The sequence below is a fragment of the Pelodiscus sinensis genome, chromosome 3 (assembly GCF_049634645.1).
Source record: "Pelodiscus sinensis isolate JC-2024 chromosome 3, ASM4963464v1, whole genome shotgun sequence".
NCBI classification, from domain to species: Eukaryota; Metazoa; Chordata; order Testudines; family Trionychidae; genus Pelodiscus; species Pelodiscus sinensis.
The window spans coordinates 42,855,366-42,880,042 of NC_134713.1; the positions used below are offsets into that span (position 1 = coordinate 42,855,366).

The 24,677-nt window shown below is 38.7% G+C and overlaps 1 protein-coding gene across 1 annotated transcript in view; it reads left to right on the forward strand.

The window, feature by feature from the left end:
• FAM83B (family with sequence similarity 83 member B) overlaps positions 1–24,677 on the forward strand; it is a 55,589-nt gene that overhangs the window by 23,156 nt on the left and 7,756 nt on the right. Inside the window, exon 3 of the mRNA XM_075923631.1 lies at positions 20,427–20,591. Coding sequence (XP_075779746.1) covers positions 20,427–20,591 — 165 coding nt within the window. The remainder of the gene's footprint in view (positions 1–20,426; positions 20,592–24,677) is intronic.

The window sequence follows — 24,677 nt, forward strand, 5'->3', positions numbered from 1 at the left end:
GAGTATCTTGAGTTGATTACATCCAAATGTGGAGAGAGAAGTGGAAAAATTGCAAACTTTTCTGCAGACAAATTGTTCCATATTCTTTGTGCCTACATGAGATGGATAAGTTAAATCTTTGAAACTAGGCTGAATATTTTTTCTCTCATTTTGCAATTCACTACACATTTACTTATACACACATGCCCTCTCATACCAATGCTAACAGTATAAATATAAACACAAAAATGTTGTAAAAATATAGTTTCATTTTAGAAACCTCAATCCCAATCTCAAAATGACAGTTTCTTATTTTAATAGCCTTGAGAAAAGGAAGGTCACATTAAGGGAGACGAGAAAATATTCTGATTCCAAAAAAATGTTAAAAACATACAAACAATAAATGACCTGAACCAAAGCCATGGATTTGGATTCTATTTCAGTCTAAATTTGCACTTTGAACAAATCAGTATGTAACAAATCAAGGCCCATCTGTTTCCTCAGAATCCTAGTGAGGATTGATTTGTCCATGTAGATAGGAATTTGGGAGTGGAGTTATTTGGGGGACAGTGAAATGTCTTAATTTTTTATTAGTTTAGTGTTCTCTATTGTAAAAGGATGTAGATGAACTTCTGGAGTTACTAATATTGATTCTTCTCTCACGTTGCTGTAAATTAGACATAATTATCAAAGTTGATGAAGCTAAAAGTGTGTACATGCAAAAAGCCATAATTTTTGTTATATTAATTTTATTACTGAAAATGTTTTGAGCACCAGAGCCTTACTTGTATTTTGACTTTTATTTGCAAAAAATCTGCTGTCTTCATTGCAGCTATGTTCAATTACATGGTCTTAAGGAACTGACCCAGCACACTTAAATAAATAAATTGGGCTGTCCTGGAATGTTTGATGACCAAAAAGGTGGCCTTATTTGAATAGTTCATTTTATTAATAGTAATATAATTTTATTTTAAGGATAGCAAATTGTTTTAGTAATTGTCACTCACAATACAAGGAAGTGGATAGAATTTACAAAATGGTTACAAAAAGATTGGATTCTTGACACTCCTTATGAAATGACCTTAATCAAGTATAGGCATATAATATAATTGATATGAAAGCTAGTAATGCTGTTCTGTGACATAAAAATATCTGAGGTCGTTGCTTTATAGTTAGGATGTGATTCGTTTTTAAAACAAAAGGTAAAAAGTAAAAACTTTCAAAAATCATCAGTATTTCTAGCAAAGTGTCCGATTCAGAACAACAACAATGGCTGCCCATCGCAGGAGAGCCATAGCCTGTCATACATCTAAGGCTGGTATAGGGGGCTCTGTCTGTGAGGCGGAGCGCTTCCCATATAAGGGCATGTAAATTACTGATCTTCCCCTGCTCGCTCCACCCACTGCAATGAAAGATCAGCCAATGAGCTGACTTGTGGTCAGGCCTGCTCACTCCACCCATTGCGGCAAAAACCAACCTATGGGGTGATACGTCCACAGGCAATAAAACAGGCAGCCGAACCCTCTCATACTGGGGATCGCATCGTGTCAACGCCTGGCCTGATCACCCAGTCGCCTTGTACCCCCCGCTCTCGAGTCTGTTTGAGCGTACCTCGAGTTGGTCGACCTGAGTGGAGACAGTTTGTGAGCATGTGACTGGTACTCGTGTTCCTGCTGTCTTCAGAATCGATATAACCCCTCTCCCCCGCGATTATCCCTATCCCAATTGATTTTTGAGTTCCCCTCATTGCCTATCAAGTAACAGTAGTTTAAGAGTTATTGTGTTAGTTATTTTAATAGTGGTTGTTAAAGTTCTTAAGTGTTCTTTGTGTAATATAGTGTAAATAGTTAGACTTATGAACAATACCAGTGTGAATTCAAGTGTTTCTAATCCCTGGGCAGTTATTGGGAATTATTATGATTTAGAAAAGCCTCAGGAAATTGTTTTATATTGTTTGATGGTTTGTTTGTTTTTCATTCTGATGATTATCTGGCGACCACGCGTGTGATTAGGTGCCAGAGTCATCATTAAAATAAAATCAGTCCCATTCTTTCCAGCATCCCTTCGAACCTCGTGTATTGTGGGGACTGACACAAAGCAGTTTAAGTGCCAGAGCATCTTTGTTATGTAACAGGTAACTGCATGTATATGATACCCAAATAGGAATATAATATGCCAAATGCGAAATGCAGAGTTTAGAAATAACATAGTGTAAAAATGCATTTTTCTAAAAGTTATGATGACAAAGTATAAGTAACAACCTAGCCCTGGTTTAAAGACATTTCAGCGGTGATAGTCTGCTTCAAATCATATGCGTTCAACCTGATTTTTCACTTTGAGTTTCACATTTGAAAAATCAAAGTAAAAATTAGTCACAGTTCCATGTTTTCATGTGGTTTGTATGAGAAGCCAGAAGAGAAGAATGGGATTTGCCAAGAACTTGGCCTAGTTATATTTCAAAATTCAGCTTGAGTTAGCTCAAAAGATCTGAAAACTTCCTCAAACTTTTTGATGGAATTGTGCTGAATTTAGGTTTGTAGGAAAAACTGAAACTAGTCAGAAAATGTTTGGTTTGCGGTTATTGGGATTTTTACAAAATATTGAAGGGTGCCTTCAGTGGATTACATTAGGAATTAATTTCTTCTAATAATATTTATATTATCGGTGGTTGCAAAAGACAAATTAAAAATATATCATGCCAGGCAAACCCATCTAGCATGGTAAACTTTAGTTATTTCAGTATTCTAAGCAGTTGGCCCTCCCAATGCAGTCTTAGATTTAGAAGCTGAGCATATCACAATGTTTTCATGTGGTTTGTATGAGAAGCCAGAAGAGAAGAATGGGATTTGCCAAGAACTTGGCCTAGTTATATTTCAAAATTCAGCTTGAGTTAGCTCAAAAGATCTGAAAACTTCCTCAAACTTTTTGATGGAATTGTGCTGAATTTAGGTTTGTAGGAAAAACTGAAACTAGTCAGAAAATGTTTGGTTTGCGGTTATTGGGATTTTTACAAAATATTTTGTAATGCCTTTCTGCCAAATTGTATTGAAAAGTGCTTAGAACCATTGTGCCATATACCGTACATTTATCTGTCAGTGTTTCTCAACCTTTTTTTATAAAGTACCCCTTTTTTAAAAAAAAAAGAAGTACCCCCTTCTTTTAAAAAAAATAAGTACCTCTAGTACTTACAGTTTTCAGACACACAATTTGTTTTCTACCATTGCAACACATTTTTTTAAACAACTTAATCGTAGCTGGGCAGGTGATGACATTTTTGGGTGTAAAAAGTACAAAAATAATAAAGCACTGTAAAACTTAAAACAAAATTCAGTTTTCTTCAAATATCAGTTGTGTTGATGTATCCCCCAGAATTCTCTCGAGTGATACTCATACCACTAGTTGAGAACCACTGATCTAAGGAAGTCTGGAAATTGTCCATACTCACTTCTGTGCTTGCATTAAGAGGGATGCCAGAACAGTGAAAAGGTTAGTGTAACTGATACATACAAAATTGCCTGCAGCTGCAGCCCTTTATGCAGTGGAAACTCCCATTGACTCTAAATGTTGTAGTACTGTACTGTTGTCGGATGGTAGGAGTCTATACATTGTAATACAGATTTAGTCTTGTTTTCCCACCAGAATGTATGATCTACATGGTCACTGGTTTGAAGGAAAAAGTGTGAAGTTGGTAGAAATTGCAGCATAGGGAAAATAGTTTTGATTGTTCTAATTGTGTACAAATTGTTTACTTATGAATGAAGCCAAGATCGCTGGTCTTCAGCAATGAAAGAAAACACAATCTGTTTATTTAATCATATGAAGATGAACCATCCCAACAGACAAAATCTTCTCAGTGAAAATAGTGCTATTAAATAATTAAATTCTATTGGTGTAAACAAGTTATTTAAGATTTATGTATGTGCATCCTCTGGGATTTAATTATAAAAGGCTACCATAAGCAGCTGCCACATTGCATATGCTTAGTTGCAACATGTAAAGATGTAGAAGGTCTATTAATGTGACGTGGAATAATCATTTTAAGGTAATATAATTACTACATATTAAGTTTTACACACTATAAAATACATGTTAGGTTAGGTGTTTTTGTTTTGCATAAGCTATTTCCTGTTTTCAAAAATGTTAAATTTTGAACACAAGCACACAATCCTGCTGGATTATTGTGTGTAATTCCTACTGACGTCAGTAGTGCATTGACTGCATATAAACAGCAATATCAGACTGTTGGACAAGAAAGATGTCATTATTAGATAACAGGTGAAGTCTTTTTTTTTGCTCTGTTTCAAAAGCAAAATAGTCCCATCTTTAATATTTATATCCCTAAATTATTGATAGATAGTTATAGCTGTCCAATGCCCTCCTTATTTGTCTTTACTTAGTCATTTCCAAAGGGTGAAATTAGGTCAGATTAAGATTAATAAAAGGACCAATATGATAATCTATTCTGATTTCCTACATAAGACTTTTTTTAAGGTTTTAGGGATACAGTAGTGTAGTTGGTTAACCAATTAACTGATAAGCAAAAGCTTATAGGTTAATACTACAGAGTATACATATTTATCTGCCTCCCTCCCCCCCCCCAGTCAGTAAATTTTTTAGCAGGCTGGCCAGCAGCCTGGGTCAGTCCCAGTTTGTGTGGGGTCCGAGACCTACTCCTGAAGCGACTCTGCATTTAAAGTATATTAGGAGCCGGATGGGCAGGCAGTTGGGCTCAGTTCTGGTTCGCGCTGGGTCCAGGAGCTCAGATCCCCCACGTGATCAGGGACTGCTGCCAGCCCTCGCTGTTGCCTTTGTATCAGAGGTAGCAGCATGGGGCAACAGGCAGTTGGTCCGTGAGGGAAGCTGTTTTTTCAACTGGCTCCCCTCGCAGAACAACCCCTTCCTGAATGGTTGAATAACAGATAAGAATTCACAACTATTCAATTAATTGATATTTAACATCCCTAGTCTTAGAAGTAGGGTGCTTTCAGTGGATTACATTAGGAATTAATTTCTTCTAATAATATTTATATTATCGGTGGTTGCAAAAGACAAATTAAAAATATATCATGCCAGGCAAACCCATCTAGCATGGTAAACTTTAGTTATTTCAGTATTCTAAGCAGTTGGCCCTCCCAATGCAGTCTTAGATTTAGAAGCTGAGCATATCACAATGTTTTAAGGTATTTATGCTCACAACATCCTGTGAGATACGGAAGCGTTGTCTTCCCTGTTTTATAGATGGGGTACTGAAGCACAGTATGACCTTTGGCTTTTATGTTAACTGATACCATGTATGTACCTAAAGTTAATGATCATTTCCATTTATAAAGCACATCAGCACCAAGAAAAGTGTTATAGCACATCTAGAAACAATTTCTCATTACCTTAAAAATACCCCACCCTTATCAAAATTATAAGTAGGGTGGTTAAACAAACAAAAACAAGCTATACAACAAAACAACAATGGTAGTAATTAAAAAAATCTTTGAAAAAGTAAGTTTGTGTGTGTTTTTAAAAAGTGGACTGAGGTTAAATAAGCCAATTTCAGGAGGGAGCAATTTCCACACCTTCAGAGTTGGCACAGTAAAAGCTTGGTTATCTGTTGATTTCAGGTGCGATGGCAGAACCTATCAGTATCAAGTATAGGAAGTGTATGGGAGAGCAAAAAACCCTCAAGAGGAGGCTCAAGAAGTAGGTTTTCTATATAACTAGTGCCAGTCCCATTCAGAGCTGTATAAATTGATAAGGCTAATTTTAATCTGCTACTTCTTATGCAGCTAATATAAAGGATGCAAAGTAAGCTGAATACAATCACAGTAGCTGAAACCTATGAACAGTCAGGGTCTGGTGTTCTGAGTAAGATGAATTCAGTGGCTTAGGCTCACTAATAACCTAACTTAGAACATATGAATGAGTCTCTTCAATCAAAGGAGACAGGAAGTAGGAGTTAATCATCTTGTAAAAACAATCCCTTTCCAACAATAATATTTTGTCTTCCTATGGCTGAGGACAATACTTACCTTAATAGGTACCAGAAATGAATACTATTTGTCTTGAAACTTTAGCCTGAATAATTGGGATGGGCGGGGGTGGGGGGGGGTGGGGGGGGGGGAGACAGTGGAAAAGGAGAAACTATTTATTTGTGAAGTTAAATTTTTTTAACACAGTTCAGGGTTTTATTCTGTAGCTGAACCAGGAGTAGAATCTAAACCTCTGTAGATTCACTTAAAAATCTGGCCTCATTTTCCTATAGTCTAGGGCATGGATGGGCAAAAAGTTACAATGTATACATATTGCCAGTCCCATATGGCTATGTCTACACTGGCGCGTTCTCACGCAAAAACTCTTCCAGAAGAGAGTGTCTACACTGGCATGTGCTTTTGCGCAAGAGCATCCATGCCAGTGTAGACGCTCTCTTTCGCAAGAAAGCTCTGATGGCCTTTTTACCATAGGGCTTTCTTGCGCAAGAAATTCATGTTGCCTGTCTACACTGGCCTCTTGCAGAAGAACAGTTGCGCAAAAGGGCTTATTCCTGAGCGGGCGCGTCAGAGTTCTGGCGCAAGAAGCCCTGATTACATTACATTAGAACATCAGTTTACTTGTGCAAGAACACGTGGCCAGTATAGACAGGCAGCAAGTTTTTGCGTAAGAGCGGCCACTTTTGCATGAGATCGTGCCAGTGTAGTAACAGCCTATGTATTTATTTTTAGACCACATAGATTCATAGTTTTTAAAGGTGGGACCATTACGAAAATATAGGCAGGCTAAGGAACATTACTAGTTTGCATAACTGAAGAAGCAAGCAGAAAATGATGAAACAATCTTGTGCACCTTACTCTTGTGAGTTGCTGAAAGACATCAATGAAATTCCATGCCTAGTGCACATAAAAAACACAGTAGTGTTATAAGGATCATTGTCATGCTGTGCTACTTTCTGTGTGATAGGCATGAATGCTCAAAATTCAGCTCACACTAAGACCAAAAGGCCCAGTAAGATCAGAAGATGGAAAAAACCTGATAAAATAAGAAATGCATTCATAAGTTTCTTAAGCTGATTCGCATTGTTCTTTTTTTTTTTTTTTTTTTAACTTTTCCTCCTTCGACCTCCCATCCCAAGCAACACAGAGCAAACTAGAGAAGCTGAGTCTTTGGAAAGAAATGACCATCTTTTCCCACAAAGTCCTTCAATAGGCTTTAAAATTGATTTTTTTTGTTAATCTTTCTGTTAAAATTTATTTACAAAAGGTTATTTACAAAATCTGAATTCTATAAATTAAATGAAATTTTAGCTATTACCTTTTAAAATACCCTTCTCTTCCTTTCACCTTTGATGCCTTTTTGAATTCCATTTGCTATCTCTTAAAATGCTGCTTATTGACCTGATAGCTAGATGGTTTTTCTTTTTCTCATTTGGTGCTGAACAATTGTGGGATTAAACTTTATTTTAGCTCCAGTCTTAAAGAAAAAAATATACTTAAAGACTTATGAAGACTCTTGAATCATTTGTGCATGACATCTCAGTTATACATATGTATTTCAGACAGGATGGATTGATTTAATTCACCAATTTTAATCATGATTTAAATTAGCCAGTACAAAACTTGTGTTGCATCTTTAATTGTTACTTATTTTCCTAAAGGCAGGTTAATTCTCATTGGTTGGCATCACCATTAAAACCTCTTGATTTGCAACTAAATATACTAATATGTGTATCTAATTTACATATTAGGATTTTTTTATTAACCCTGCGGGTACACTTTATCTAGGCCTTATCTATATTGGCAGCAGTTTGTAGGGTACAGACAAATGTAGCAGCTGTAGTCACACTGGTATGTTGTAAGGATGTAAAGGACTAGTTTGACTATCCGATAAGCAAATGCTTATCAGATAGATAGTCAAACTAGTCCTTTACATCCCCACAACAAGGACTACAAACTAGTCCTTTACATCCCTACAACAAGGACTACAAACTAGTCCTTTACATCCCTACAACAAGGACTACAAACTAGTCCTTTACATCCCGACAAGCAAATGCTTATAGGATAATTCACAGGATAGTCGACTAGTCGCTCCCCCCTGCCTTGCTGCCTCTATGAGAAGAAGGGAATACTTCAAAGCGGCACAACCTGTCTGTGAGGGGAAGTTAAGAATAAAGATAGCACACAGTGGCGGTGCCACAAAACTTTTATTTAGCAGTGTACAGCTACACTATACAGTAACATCTTACTAAGTGGAAAGTCTGAGTGAGTAGCCTTTGCTGTCAATGAGAGTTTTAGGATTGAAAAAATAGTTTGTTGGAGCAAAGAAAACTGAAGGGGTACATTGTAACAACTTTTACTTACTTGACAATTTATCCAGAGGAGGGCAGCAAATTGCTCTCCTTATTCAGTAAGGGTGGGATAAGAAGTAGTGGGCTTAAATTGCAGCAAGGGAAATTTAGGTTGAGGAACCTACAGTCTGGATGCAGTTCATCTGGGTTGGCTGCTGGTGAGCCACCAGATGGTTTGTTTACCTTAGTGTCCACAGGCATGGTCGCTCACAGCTCTTAGTGGCTACAGTTCGCCATTCATAGCTGATGGGAGCTTCCAATCCTACATTTCTGTGATTACCATGATGACACCAGTAATTGGCTGCCCTGATCAGTCACATTGATTTCTTAACTGAACTGGAAAACTGTAAATTGTAATTTTTTTAGGTATATATGAAGCCAGTTGGAATTTTGCCTGAATAAAGTTTGAACAAAAATTGAGGAAACCAGCAGCACATCAGATTGTTTATGCTGCAAAATAGTTTTAAAGTCCATTGACTTGTAACTAACACACAGTTACAGTGCAATAATTTCAAACCCTGTAAATGAAAGTGCTTTTGATTTAAACTGATATTCAAGCTGCAAGTCAGTTCAATGGAACAGAACTATAGGTGTATCCACAAGGGTTGAACTTAGTGACATCATAGTTGGTTAGGGTCCACAATAGTAAGTAAAAGATCAGCTACTAAGTATAAGAAGGATTGTGCCTTAATGCATAATATAAAGGGAGGCTATTTTTAAAAAGCAGTTGTAGCTTTTGTTAAGTGAACTAGGTAGTTTTAATACTAACTATAAGTAGTAGTGATAACTACTAACTCTTTTGCTTATGACCCTTAATGTCAGCATGGGAGAATTCATTTTTCTATTTTTAAACCCACTTAAGCATCAAACTCAAATGTAATCGGATTGCCATTCTGTTTAGGAGAGATGTTATAAGAGGTAACAAAGGAGATGGAAAGAAAAAAAACTGATCAATAAAAGGGAAGACTGAAAACCAAATACACAAATATTCTGCAAGGAGAAAGGTGGGGGTTTTTTTGCGGGGGGAGGAGGGGTTAGGGAGAGATGGAGAAAAATATCTAATAAAATAAATACAGTATATCATATGAAAGCAAATGACTTTTGGGGTTGTTCTTTTATCTCTGCTATAAGCACAAGCATTTCTTTAACTAGAAGAACGTTATATAAAAATATCAATTTTCCTTAAAGATAAAACATGGATTTATACTGGAGAAAAGAAGTTTCCCAACTGCAGTGGTGTTACAAATTCTTTGAATTGTAAACTTTAAAGTACTGCTGTATTTAAGTGCTTAAATTTTGTTGTAAAATGTGCAAAGCAGATATAAAAAGAGGTAAAACAGCTAATCCATTAAAAAGAGTTGAGTGCTTTACCGCTGTCTTCTGTACATTAAAGCATGCAGAAAGTAAGATCTACATTTAGCTTAAAAATCAACAGTTGGGAAATTTAATGGACTGTGTATAAGCAAGAGCTGCTACAGGTGTCATATTGCACTCATTTTCTAAAAGCCACATGGAGAGGGTCAAAACTGGCCACTTTAGCACAGGATGAGCATTGATGCAATATGGAAAAGGGAAAATATGAATTTTAAAAGATGCAGAGGACTTCATGCCATAAAATCAGGTTGCTCTTAGCATAGGCATAGACTCTGTTGGAGCTTAGGGGCTGGAGCGCTCACAGGGAAAAATTAGTGGGTATGGTGCACCCACAGGCACCAACCTCCCATCCCTCCCCTACCGCCTATGCCTCTTACAGGACAGAGGCTCCACACTTACCATCCCTTCCTAGTGTTTTCGGACTGCCACAAATCAGATGATTCAAACTGAGGATGGAGTAGGAGGGCTGGGGAATGGGAGATATCTGGGGGAGGAGATGGGGAAGAGGGAGGGCTTTGGTGGAGAAAGGGCAGAGGTTGGGGAGAAGGTGTAGAGTGGGGGCAAGACCTGGAGGGGGTGATGGAGATTCCACATTCTCCTTTGGAACCTTATACCAGAGTTTAATTACTCTTACAATTAGACATTTTTTTCATAATATCCAACCCAAATATCCTTTGTATCTTTCAGTTGACATGGGAAAACAATTGATCACCATCCCCATTATAACAGCCCTTAATGTATTTGAAGACTGACTAGGTCTCCCCATATTTTTTTTAAAGACTAAATAGCCAATTTTGTGCAACATTTACTCATAGGTCAGGTTTTCCAATATTTTATTACTTTATTGCTCTCCTTTGAGCTCTCTCTGCAATTTGTCCACATCTTTCATAAAGACTGGTGACCAGATTGGTCCACTTGAGACCTCCCCATTGTTAAGTTGAATAGGACAGTTGCCTCCTATGTCTTAAGTAAGGTCCTCCTGTTAATGCATACCAGATAGCATTATTTTCTGCAAATGCATCACTTTATTGACTTAGATTCAATTTATGATCAACTATAACCACCGGATCAATTTCAGCAATTCCACCACATAGCCCATTTATTAGTTGTGCATTTGATTTTTCCTCCCTAATACTTTGCATTTGCCTTTATGGAATTTCAGTGTCTTGATTTCTGACCAATTCTTCAATTTGTGAGGATTATTTTGAATTCTAATCCTGCCCTCCAAAGTGTTGAAAAAATTTAGAACTATGATATTAGTTCAGCAAGGTACATAAGCACATGAATATCTTCAAGTACAAGAGCTAAAAGCCATGTTGACTTCAGTGTTCCTATTAATATGCTGAAAGTTAGACATTCCATTTCAAGTTGAAATAACCCCACTCTGAGAACACATACGTGCTTAACTTCCCAGTTTGAAATCAATAGGGACAACTCACAGGAGTAAAGTTGAACAGATGCATAAATATTTCCAGGACTGGGACCTATATTATAGTAATACAGTAAAATTCTTTTTTTATTTTAATAATATATCTTTCACTGAAATCAGTTTTTGAAAAATAACATTAACAGGGAATATGTAATTTTAACTAAAATACCAAACTGAAATCTGAAAGGTTAATGACAAGTTGTTCAAAAAGAGAATTGTAAGAGAGAAACACTTGCTAATTTTAATCTAATGGCTAACTGATCAACAAGAGGTGTGTACTGAAGAGAAGAAGGAACAAATGCCAAGAAGTTCAATCTTTTTAGCCAAAAAGCATATAATGGACTAAAAATCCAATCCCTATGAACTTTTGTTTCAGCTTTTAGGATTGCTTGTTTGTTAGTTTCTCTAATACCATAGCAGCTTCAAAATTGAAATTTGGTAAGAGATTGGTGCATAGCATGCTGTAATTGTTGTTAATTCTTTGAAGAAATTATCAAAAAGTATAGTGTGTATATACTTAAATATTCACTTGAACAGCTTGTAAATTAAAATACAATTTTTTATGTATAAAAATACAAATTTAAAATAAAATGTAAGGTTCTCAAAACATTGACTTGGGCACCCTATATATTTTGGTATACTTTTAACAACATTAATATATTTTAGTGGGAGCTGGTAACAATCTGCTACTCAGTTTCTGTTGTTTGTAGGAAAACTTTTGCAACCTGAACCTAGTGTCAGTGGGGGAATGGTCCCGCTATTGTGGGAAACTTTCCTGGCTTCTACGCTACCCCGGTGAAATGGACCAGCAAAAGGATCTGAGTCCCCGCTCCCACTTCCTTTACCCGATGGCTTCCCTGATCCTGAGGGCTCCCCTTCCATTCTCCTGAGTATCAGAGTCCTCGAAACCCCAACAAGGCCCAGGTTTCCTGGGGCTTAATCCCCAATCTTGTAGTCACTTGGGGCAGGGAATAGGGTCTCCCCACTCTGGAGTGCTCTCTTCACACTGCATGCTTTCTTGGCCCAGTGATCATTTCATAAAGTTCAAAGCAAATACAATCTATTAAACTTCAACTGGTTAAAGAGAAAAGAATAAGAAAAAAATGAGAATGGTTAAATGAGAACACACAGCCCTGCTCTGTAGCATGGGGACATCAGAACAGCAGTCTGCAGAGTGTAAGGACAGTTCACAGTGTTCCTTATAGGTCCCTTATAGTTCCTGGCTGTGCTGCAGGGGGGCTGCAGGCTGGACACGCTTGCTCTGGCAGTGACCACATGGCCTCAGGCTCTAGGTGGCAGGACCCCTCTCCCAGTCTGGCCTGCAGGGCCTCTTGGCTGGTGGTGTGTCTCTGCCCAGAGCCTCTCCCCCCACTTTGCTGGTCCCAGCTGCTCACCACACCCAGCTGCAGGCTGTGCTGCTTTGCCAGTCTCCAGCTCCTTGCGTTGTTTCTCTGTCCCCTTTGGCTCTCTGATCACTGCCAGTCTGCTCCTCAACACAGGGACTATGCTCCTTGGGCTGTGTGTGCCTGGCTCTGTTGCTGCAGGACTGCCTCTCCACACAGCTTGCACTCCTTGGGCTGTGTGTGCCTTGCTCTGTTGCTGCAGGACTGCCTCTCCACACAGCTTGCACTCCTTGGGCTCTCTCTTCTCCCAGAGACCCAGAAAAATCCCAGCTCACAGGGAGGACGGGACCTGGCCTCTTACTTTCCTCACTGGCCTGTCCAACCTGTCAATCAGGCCAAGCTGGAGTGTTGGCTGCTTTCCATTGTCTCTGGTGTCTGTCAGTCTCATGGACCCTTCCTCTTTTGATAATGGGAGCTGGCGAACCAAAAACTCCCACAGAGTTTTAGTAAGGGGCTAACAGTCCCCTTACACTAGCATAGGACCTCAGCATCCCATCTACCCTTCTGAAACTGCCACGTGGGATAGGAGTTTCCTTGACTCCTGGGGGCAAAGATACTCGTGCCAGACTTTTCTTGACCATCCTCCAGACTGAGCACATGGTCCCAGTGGCCCATGTTCCCTCTGGAATAGCAGCCTATCTGTGCTGTACATTTGTGTGGGTAGTCCTGTACCTCCAACAGCAGCATTTTGCTGTGGTGCCAAAGGCTAAGGTTCAGACCTTGCTGAGGATTCAGAATGGAGGGGGGTGGGCAGGGGAGGCTGTTATAATTGGACATAATACATTTGTTTTTTATGTTTTCCTAAAAAAAATACATAAACATCCTACTACATTGAGATAATTTTATTTAGCTTGCACAGTCAAGAACTCAAAATTTAGGAAATATCATATTTACTATTGCCTATGCAACCTTAATTTGGCCCTCTTGCCACTTGTGCATTAGGATATTCTTTAATTGCATGATCACATTCTTTCTGTAAGACCTGTGCCTCATCAGTGCATAGGAAGGACATTGCCCTAGATCCAGGAGCATGGATCAGAGCCCCTTCCCCTTGCCCACGGGCAATTTCTAGCAATAAGGCACTCCAGGCTTGGCATTAATAGGCATTACCTCAAAATGCACAGTCTAATAGGCACCCATGCAGTACCCGATAGCGCGCATATACACACTGGCATGGGTTATTGCTATAATATATTGCACACAGTATTTGGTGACCTACTTCCACCCTGACTTGATTAGCTTCATTAACATAAGCTACTTCTTTATATATTCCCCTACTTCTGTAACTTCCATTCCAATTTATTCCAAAGTGGGTTTTTCTCACAAGTTTGATCCTTTAATGAATCTGTTAGTCCTTACGGTGACACAGGATTCCTCATTTTTAAATGGAAGTGTATATTATTTTTATTATTTCCCATATTCAAATCATTACCAAAGAAATACATTTTGGTTTTTAATGGAGAGTGCTGTGTATCATTTATTAATATATTCTGGTACTTTTATCATACTGAGAGTTTCTGTCCAGTGGTGCAGGCGGACTCCAACAGTTAGCCCCATGTGGGAATGACAGCTTGCGCTGTCAACCCTGGAGGGGAGGGGGGGCGGGGACACTGCATTGTCCTAACTATATCAATGTTTGCACTACACTTCTTGTGGAGGTGCAGTACAGAGATGGGCAAGATATGGCTCTTGGGCCAAATCTGGTCCACCCAAGCCATTTGATACTGTCTGCAGCCCACCCTACTGCTTCCCCACCCCCAGAGTAATCGAGACCTGGGTCCGGGGGATTGCACAAAGTCAATCGCTGTTCAAAGCGTCTGGTAGTTTCCTCCCCTCTCTAGGGGCATGTGGGCCTAGAGTAAACCTCATCTTTCTACCTGATGCCTGCCTCTTCTGCCTGAGGCCCCACACCTTCCGGGTATGGAGCTGGCTTACAGCCATCTATCAGAATTTGTAATGTGGACCCCCTGCAAAAATTAATGCCCCCCCCCACGTTAGTAGGTTGGTGTAGTGGGTGACGTACATAAGCAGAAGCAACATTATAGTGTAGACACTTATGAAGTTAGGTTGATGTGTTGTGTAGAACAGGCCTCGGTTTTAAATGTATTCATTGACCAGAAGTTTGCATTACAATGATGTATTTCATTTCCTAAAACCAAAGCACTATTCAGTGAAAATGTTTTTCATTATCATTCCAAACTTGTTTCAACGTATGTAATTTTTTAAAGTAATGTGACATTTAACTCATGTACTGTGAGCCTAATTCCGCTTTGTTTCTTTCACTTGTGTAAATATAGATTATAATACATGAGTCTGATAATACCTTCTGTAAAGTCAATGATAGTATTAATTTAAATGGGAACAATTATGAGACTATTGACTTCAGTGGAATTATAAGTCGATAATGATTTAACTGAGAGTCATTTTGACCTTACCTATTGAAAACCAATACACCAATTAAAAATACAGAAGACAGTAGCAAATGTGTGGGAGTGGGTAAATTTGTATACCTAATCTATAACAATTACAAGCTTCTTAATTTGAGTACTAACTGAGGAAATACATAAATGATAGCAATAAATGTCTGAGTCTATGAGAGCAGTTACATTATCTTATTTAAGCAATTTTGCTTACCCAGCCAACTGCCTTCCTCCCCTGACAGTGAAAAATGCTTAGTTGTTTCACTTCAAGGTCACCTTTTATTGTTGTGTGATAACAATTTTGAAAAGTGTGTAAAGATTTCAGGCGGAGTAATAAGCTTCTGGCAGTGTTTGGCTGGAAAGTACCATTTAAATCATTCAGTATCAGTTGTTAAATTTGAATAACCTTTGAACATCTTACAAAATGAATATAACTCTTTGTTTTAGAAGAGACTTCTCTTTTCAAGGATTATAAAGTTTATCAGAAGTTACAATGACCATTTATAGGTAAACACTGCAGTATACTTTTAAGTACTACTCAGATTATGGAGAATTTCTTTACAACAGTATATGTATCAGTTAACACAAAATAACATTATTCTGTACAGCATTTGTGCAACAGAAAATGTCATGATTTGCTAGAGCTCACTGTTTTGTGACTTCTTGCCACTTGCTTCACTACTATTAGCACAGATTCTGCAGACGAGATTTGTGGCAGGGCTCCTGCCTTGCCTCGGGGTTCTTCATTTCTATACAAATATTTGCCTTATTGGCTCTCTATGGCCACTCACCGTTTACTGCAGGCGAGGTCACAGCCTGCTGAGCCATCTGCATCATAGGTCAAACAAGTTTTGGGTGAATCCTCTGTAGTCCCAAACTCCCCCTTCAAGGGTGGCCTCTGTAGTGGTACAAGGAGGGTTGGTGGGAACCCAGGCCCACCCTCTGCTTTAGGTTCCAGCCCAGGGACCCCTAATGGCAGCAGGTTTTCCCTGAGCCACTTCCCCAACCAACTCTTCCCAGTACCTGACCATGTTCTTTCACTTTTCCACAACACAGTTCTTCAGTTTCAGTCCCAGTCCTTGGCCCTCCCTGAGAGGGTTGCCAGATACTTTCACAAAAAATCCCAAACATTGCGGGGGAAAAAATGGGTTGAGCAAAAATAAAATGGGGGATAGGGCCAAAGTTGTTGAGCAAAAGAAAGGGGGGGGGATCACTCTGCCTTTAAATCCCCTCTAGGGTTGCCAGGTGGTTTCAGAAAAAATACTGAACAAAAAAAAATAAGTACCCCGAGAGTATTAAGCAAAAAAACAAACAAACAAACAAAACCCAAACAAAACCAAAAAAACCCACAGTGTGGCCCCTTTAAGAAATGCATGATGAGGCTTTTTGTCCCTAACAGGCTGCCAACAGCCACACGCCATCTTGCTTCCCTGCGCCAGGCTGCACAGCTCCCCTGCAGAACCCAGTAAGCACTAGGGTTGCCAGGCTTCCTCCGTAATGAGCTGGACAGCCCAAGATTTTCACCTCCTGGACAGGAAAAAATCAGAAAGTACCAGACATTTTAGGTGTCCGGTATTTTCTGAATTTTTTTACCAGACAGAAGGCGAAAATAACAAACTGTCCAATTCAATACCGGACACCTGGCAACCCTATCCCACACGCTCCTCGCATTTTACATATTTATTATTTTCTGGGTTTTTTTTACCAGACAGAGCCACAAATACCAGACTGTCCAGGCGAAAACCGGACACCTGGCAACCCTACTCCCTGAATGGAAGCCTCTCAAATTAGCCCCAGCAGGTTCTTAATGGGCTGCTGCTTCTGGCAAGCTCTTAATAGGCCCCAGGATCTTCCTTATCCTGCTGTAGCAGCCCTTGCCCTGGTTACTCAAAGAACGGAAAACTGTTTACCCAGAGGCCAGCATATCTACCTTCTATATTAATTGTTGCACACTCCATATGTGGCCCCACAAGTTGCAGAACCTCTTTGTCAATCTCCTCCAGGCTATGACCAAAGCATCCATTTATAAGACCATGGAGTAGAGGTTGGCTGAGGGAGAGACCTGCCGTACTTCTGTTCCTGCGTCCGTTCATGTACCTGGGCAGAGTTCCACTGGACGGCATCCGCTGGCTCTCTTAATGCCTTTGAGGGGCAATGAGACGCTTTCCCATCCAGTTACCTTGTGTTAGCCCTTTGACCTTCACACCCATCCCTGTTTTTTCTTTCTTTGTCCCCCTGGAGTTAGTTGGTGTTTAGAGCTCCGTGGATACTCCCTATAGGTTAGGAGAGGGTCCTTTAAATGTGGGTAGGCTCATGCCCACCCACCTCATGGACCCCAATGGGATCTGACTATGGTCGCCAACTAGTCTGTGTGGGTATGTCTACACTACCACCCTAGTTCGAACTAGGGTGGTTAATGTAAGCAACCGGAGTTGCAAATGAAGCCCAGGATTTGAATTTCACGGGCTTCCTTTGCATATTGCCGGGTGCTGCCATTTTTAAATGTCTGCTAGTTCAGACTCCGTGCCTGCGGCTACACACGGCATGAACTAGGTAGTTCGGATTAGGCTTCCTATTCCGAATTACCGTTACTCCTCGTGGAATGAGGTGTACCGGTAGTTGGGAATAGGAAGCCTAATCTGAACTACCTAGTTCGTGCTGCGTGTAGCCTTGGGCACAGAGTCCGAACTAGCAGACATTTAAAAATGGCGGCGCCCGGCAATATGCAAATGAAGCCCGGGAAATTCAAATCGCGGGCTTCAATTGCAACTCCGGTTGCCTACATTAACCACCCTAGTTCGAACTAGGGTGGTAGTGTAGACATACCCTGTCTGTCACAGCTTTTATAAACAATTTTAAACACAACATAAATGCAATATTTTGAAGCTGATGCAGAATATAAGTACAGCTGCTAATGCTATCAACTAGAGCTTTAAACAAATTAACATATGTAATTAAATGTTAATCCTCTGTGTTTATGTCAAGACTTGACCTCTAATTAAATAACAAAACTGCACCTCTTTTCTCCACTTTCTCAAATCAGTGCTGTCTTCCACTGTGCAGTGCAAACAGGACACATGCGTGCAAAGAACCAAAAGTGCAAGGGATGTTAATAGATTTGAAACCAGAAAAAAAATTATGTAATGATCTCAGAATACAATTGTAAGCAGGGAATCATCATCAAGCAGGTGTGTTTCTTGTGGAGTGGCTCAGGGATTGATTCCTGATCCTATTGTAGCTAACATTTTTATCAGTGACCTGCAAAAAGAAAAAAATCCAAAATCGTCTCTGATAGTTTGCAGATAACACAAAAACTGGAGGAGTGGTAAATCACTAAGAGGTGAGATCACTGGGATAAAGAAATGTAGTTTACTTGGTAAGCAAACAATATGCATTTTAATGTATTCAAATTTAACAACCAAATGTAAATGTATACATATAGGACCAAAGAAAATAGGCCATACTTAGAGGATGGAATACTCTGTCCAGAATAGCAGTGATTCTGAAAAAAATTTAGGGGTTGTGGCAGATAATTAATCAAACATCAGCTCCCAGTCAACCTGTGGTCAAAAAGGCTAATATGGTCCTAGGTGGATTTTGATAAACCAAAGAGGCATGAAAATGATTAAAGGATTAGAAAGATGATTTATAGTGACAGATTCAAGGAATTCAATCAGTTTATCTTAGGAAGGAGTCTTGATCACCGTCTATAATAGGGATGTAAGCAACTAGACGATTATCTGATAAGCAAAAGCTTATTGCATAGTGGACTAATGCCTCAACTAGTCACTTCCTCCTCACCCGCTTGCTGCTTCTGTCAGAGGCAGCAAGTGGGGGTGGGGGAAGCAGGAGCCGGTGCTGGGAGGAGCTGGGTTAAAAGCCGGTTCCCCTCAGTACTATCTCTGTGGGGGACAGGGGAGGCAGGGGATTAGCTGATTCCTGGCTCACGCCCAATCCCAATTGCTATGCCTCTACTTTTAAAAAGTATTAGGAGCTTGCCTCCCAGGGGAGAGGTCTGGGGTGCAGGAGTTTGGGTTGTGACCTAGAGTAGGAGGGCATTGTGATCTGGGGCAGGGGATTGGGGTTCTATATCTGGGAGGATGTATGGGTGCAGGAAGCGGGCAGAGGGTATGATGAGTGGGGGGCAGAGGTTTGGGAAAGGGAAGAGCTGGGGTGCCAGAGGCAGATTCTGGCCAGGAGACTTACCAGCCAGCTTCCCACCCGGACTATTTGTTGTTTTTTAAGTTTCTTTCAAAAAGATCATAGAATCATAGAATACTAGGACTGGAAGAGACCTCGAGAGGTCATCGAGTCCAGTCCCCTGCCCTCATGGCAGGACCAAATACTGTCTAGACCATCCCTGATAGACATTTATCTAACCTACTCTTAAATAACTCCAGAGATGGAGATTCCACAACAGCCTTGAGCAATTTATTCCAGTGTTTGACTACCCTGACAGTTAGGAACTTTTTCCTAATGTCCAACCTAAAACTTCCTTGCTGCAGTTTAAGCCCATTGCTTCTTGTTCTATCCCCAGAGGCCAAGATAAACAAGTTTTCTCCCTCCTCCTTATGACACCCGTTTAGATATCTGTAAACTGCTATCATGTCTCCCGTCAATCTCCTCTTTTCTAAACTAAACAAACCCAATTCCTTCAATCTTCCCTTATAGGTCATGTTCTCTAGACCTTTAATCATTCTTGTTGCTCTTCTCTGGACCCTCTCCAATTTTTCCACATCTTTCTTGAAATGCGGTGCCCAGAACTGGTCACAATACTCCAACTGAGGCCTAACCAGCGCAAAGTAGAGCAAAGATAGGTATTTTATTTTCTTATTCAGATGTATCTGTTTGTTTTTGGTAAGCTAAGCCTAACAAGGGTCTCTATTCAGCATTTCTTTCTCAATTCTTACTGAACCAAACCCTGACTGACTTATGTGGATGTTTCATCTGCTAAAAGTGCTGGATAGGCCCATCTGATGAAAGCTGGAATTGTTCTTTTTGCCTCCCACACTTCTGGGTGGGGGCATATGTCCTATATCAGGTGGTCAAAAATGAAAACAGTATTTCAAATGAAGACTGAGAGCCTTGTACAGTAACAATGCCTACTTCTCTCTTTCTATAGCCAAACTACAGTAATGGTTTCACTGTTCTTTGTTTTGGTATGTTTTTCTGGACAACCATTGGATCAGATTTTGGCAAACTTTGATATATGTAAACGTGTCATACAAGTGGTACTCGGCTAATAAAACATAAGCATGTAAACCACTAGTGTACTTTCTTAAAATATAAGATCAAATTGTCTTAAAACGATTCCATGTTAACTATCTTAGATGGGGAAAAATGTACACCTTTTTGCCATTTAAAGAATACTGATTCATTATATACTGTACACTATGCAAAATATTATGTATTTTGAGCTTAGAAATACATGCATTTTGATCTTATACACTTACAAAATTACTATAGTAGTTTCTCCTTTTTATTTTAAACAGGTCATTGCCATAGTTATGGATATGTTTACAGATGTTGATATCTTCAGAGAAATTGTAGAGGCATCTACCAGAGGGATTGCTGTGTATATTCTGCTTGATGAGTTCAACTTCAGTCACTTTCTTAAAATGACAGAAAAACAGGGAGTTCAAGTTCAGAGATTAAGGGTAAGGCTCATGTTTTACAGTAAAATTCATATTTTCTACAATACCTAACTCTTATGTAGTACTCTTCAACGATAGTTTTTTTTTTTTTTTAGAAAGGAAAGGAAACAGCTAATAATGATTTATTTTATGTAATAAAATATGTAATTTATTTTATGAATAATGCTATTCTTTTTTGAATATTATAGGTTGGGAGGACTTAATCAGTTTTTTTGTGTTTGTTTGTAAATTAGCCTGCAAAATATAAGCATAAAGAAAATACAAATTGCTGACAAAACCAAAATATTGGCCTTCCTTTTTTTAAAGAAACAAACAGTTATTTCCTTTCATTGGATTTTATTTTAAAATTATGCCAAAAGACACTGGATTCCGTTTTGTCAGTGTTTTCCTATAAACTGCTTTACCGTATATTTGTCCTTGTGAATATTCAGTATGATTATATTCACTTTTATTTATGAAATATTTGTCTTTCTACATTAAGAAACATATGTAGAGGGATAGAATCTAAATATTTTAGCTGCCATATGAGGAGATATTAATAAGATTCAGACTTTTCAGCTTGGAAAAGAGATGACTGAGGAGGGGTACGATAGGGTCTATAAAATTATGACTGGTGTGGAGAAAGTAAATAAGGAAGTGTTATTTACTCCTTCTCATAAAATAAGAACTAGGGGTCACCAAATGAAATTAATAGGCAGCAAAACAAACAAATGAAAGGAAATATTTTTTTACACAGTGGACAGTCAACCTGTGGAACTCCTCGCTAGAGGATTCTATGAAGACCAAGACTTTTAAACAGAATTTTAAAAAGATTTAGATAGATTTATGCAGAATAGGTCCATCAATGGCTATCGAGGAACAGAGATAAGGTATCTCTAGTCCCTGTCTGCCAGAAGCTGGGAATGGACAACAGGGGATGGATGTGTTCTGTTCACACTAGTGTGGACCCTTCAGCTGATGAGGGCTATCTATCTAATGAAAACTGTCGAGGCAAATTATTTAAAAAACTTACTAGAATCAAGTGTAGCCTTCTTTTTTTCCTGAGTGATTGACAGGTAATAAGTAAGTAATAAGATGAATAATAAAAATTGAACCAGAATATCCAAGAATAAAGCACCTAATATTACTGTACTGCATCTCTGGAATCTGTCTCCTTTTAAATTTAAGTACATAGTTCTTATTATAAAATAATAAATAAATTAAACAGCTTGAACATGTTTTATAATTCCTGAGAAGTGATTCAACTTGTTCAGCTGATGTCAGACCATCATGCTTTATTAGATAAAAGGTGGGGTATGTGATAGACTTCGTAGTTTGCAAACACTTGTATTTACTTCTCATGTAAGAAATAAGAAACAGACTTGCTGCTGCTTGTTGAGAAAACAAATTTGCCAGGGAATATTTATCTCCTGATACACCCTTTATGTTTTCACTGAAATGGAAGGATGAGAAAATGATGACATTTCTGTTATACTGCATGATAAAGAATTATGTTTATTTCCTTTAAGCAAAATCTGTCCTCAGATGCCCACAATGAAAGTTGCATATGTGAACTTGAGAGCTGAATCTGATCCACTATATTTTGTCAATGCTATATTTCAATAGATGCTTTGCTGTGCTTGTAAAATATAGTATTACTTTTGCCATCAGATAGGAGCACACAGATCTCCTTAATTTCACTGGGGATTACATCTGTTTACAAACTAAGAAGTAAGGATCTGATCTATTGTCCCATGAAGTCATTAAGAATCTCTCCATTCATTTTAAAGGACATTAGACCAGGCCATAATAGCAGAACAGAAACTAATTCAAAAGCCATTGCACAGATCACATACCTTGATATTACAGAAGGTCCACAATAATATGATTAATAATAAAAAATGTTTGAAATGCAGATTTTTTCTTTTAAAAAAATTATTTAGGTAAAATATTAAACATACATTTTATAATTTGTAAACACCTTGGGAGCAAATAAAGTATGATGAAAATAGACCCCACAAATATAATCTACTGAAATGAAACATTTTTTGGAAAAATTCTTTTCATTATATTTTTCTATCACCTTGGAGACTTGCTGCTGATAAAAATAGGATGTCAAACTATTCACTTAGATAGGTGAGCACACATTCCATTGAATTTAGAGTTATTCAGTCATATTTAAGAACTGAAGTTATAATTTATTTTCTTATTTATTAGCATTTATAATATAGTATTATTCAAAATGCCTTCAGGTCCTAGAGAAATATAAGAAGACAATTTTTGGCCAGAAAAATCATAGTCTAATAAAGATTAAAATTACCAGGTGATGTTTGGGAAAGGATACACTGAATAGTCGAACTGGTCAGGGTAATGACTGGCATTAATCTTTACAGTTCCATTATTTCATTAATTTTGTTTTTTCAGTAAGGAGGAAACAATCAGTACAAAGTAATGAATGGAGGGGATGAGATAATAGAACTAAGGGTATAAGGAAAATACACTGTCAATTCACTGTTACTAAATAAACTCACTTAGAGTGTTTTCCTGCCTGACAGAAAAAAAAAGTTCAAGTTCCCAAACCTTTGCTTCTTTTCTACAGGTCCAAGTCTTCTTTTTAGCCCCACTAAGTTGTCTTGAGTGAAAAAGCATGATAGTATGACAATATTATTTAGTACTTCAAGCTCTTTGTAGCTTCAAAACTTCTCCCATTGACAAGTAGAAGTTGATACCATAAAAGATATTACTTCACCAACCTTGTCTGTCTAATGTCCTCACACCAACATGGTTATAATAACTCTGCTGACAGTAAACATTTAATACAGTAAAAGAAAAAAACACCGTGAGAAGGAAAAAGCACTTTTGAAAGTGTCCTATACCTTAGCTCAGTGCTGCTTGTTATGAAACAATTAGTGTACAGGTTGAACCTCCGAAATCTCAGATTCTTTGTTGTCCAGCAAAATCTGTGGTCCAGTGGCATGGGTGAGCACCATCCCCAGGGATCCCTGGCCAGATGGGGCAGCAGCAGGGCAGCCAGCAGCAGAAGCGGGGCTTAATTAATGTTAAGGATTGTGAGGATTAATTAATGTTAATAAAGATCTTTGAAGATGAAAGTGCTATGCAGGTGCTCATTACAGAATGACAATTACTATACTAGATTTCTAGCCGTTCTTTCAGTGGGCAGATAAATGCACATACACAGCAAGCTGTCACCATGCCTTAGTAGGTCATAGCTAAGAGTAATAGTTTCAAGACAAATCGCTGGGAAATGAGGCAGATCCACCCCACACCAGTTGTTATTCTTCCATAAATATACCAAATCAATAACAAAAAGTAAACTTTTGTCTCAGCACACTGATTAACAATAAGTCCGAAATGTGGTCTCCTTAGACATCACAACAATTGTTTGAGCCCCCAACCACTAGACTTAATGATGAGTTGTTTTTAAAGCCAATTTAATCAAAGGGTTCTTTTAATCCAAAGAGATCATCTATTTAACCAGTTCAATATATAATTCAGATCCTGCCAGTCCTTTCGTTTTCAGGTTTTTTGAAGGGAAGAGAAGAAGCAGAGAGTTATAATGGTCAAGGAAAACAATTAAATACACTCATTGCAAAGTTATTGAATCATGTTTGTACCTGGGATGGAATAAACCATTATCTTGCTAAGTCTTGGGTAACTTCCAGGCGATTAGAAGGTCCTCAGACCATTGGTTGAAATGTTTCTGTTAGTGTAAGTCCATAGTCCAAAAATCAGAGCAGGAAAGTGACAAAATGGAGATGGTTTCAGGGTTTTTATACCTTCTTCCATGTAGAGAAGGTATAAACACTGTTCTCAGTGTTTGTGAGAAACTATAGGCATAAAATGGAGTACAGGGTCACATGCCCATGCATTATTTGATGGTTCATTGGAGCAACTATTACCCATTCTTTGACTAAAATATTGCTATGAAGGCTCTTTGTGCAGAAACAGGCTTCTTCCATCATGTATTGTGCAAGCTAAGTGACTTTTTTATGGACCATCAACTTGATTAGTCCATTCACAATGTGCTGCCTAGACCAGATGCAAACTACCATGTGGATGTATTCCCATGAGCACATACATTTGAAATAC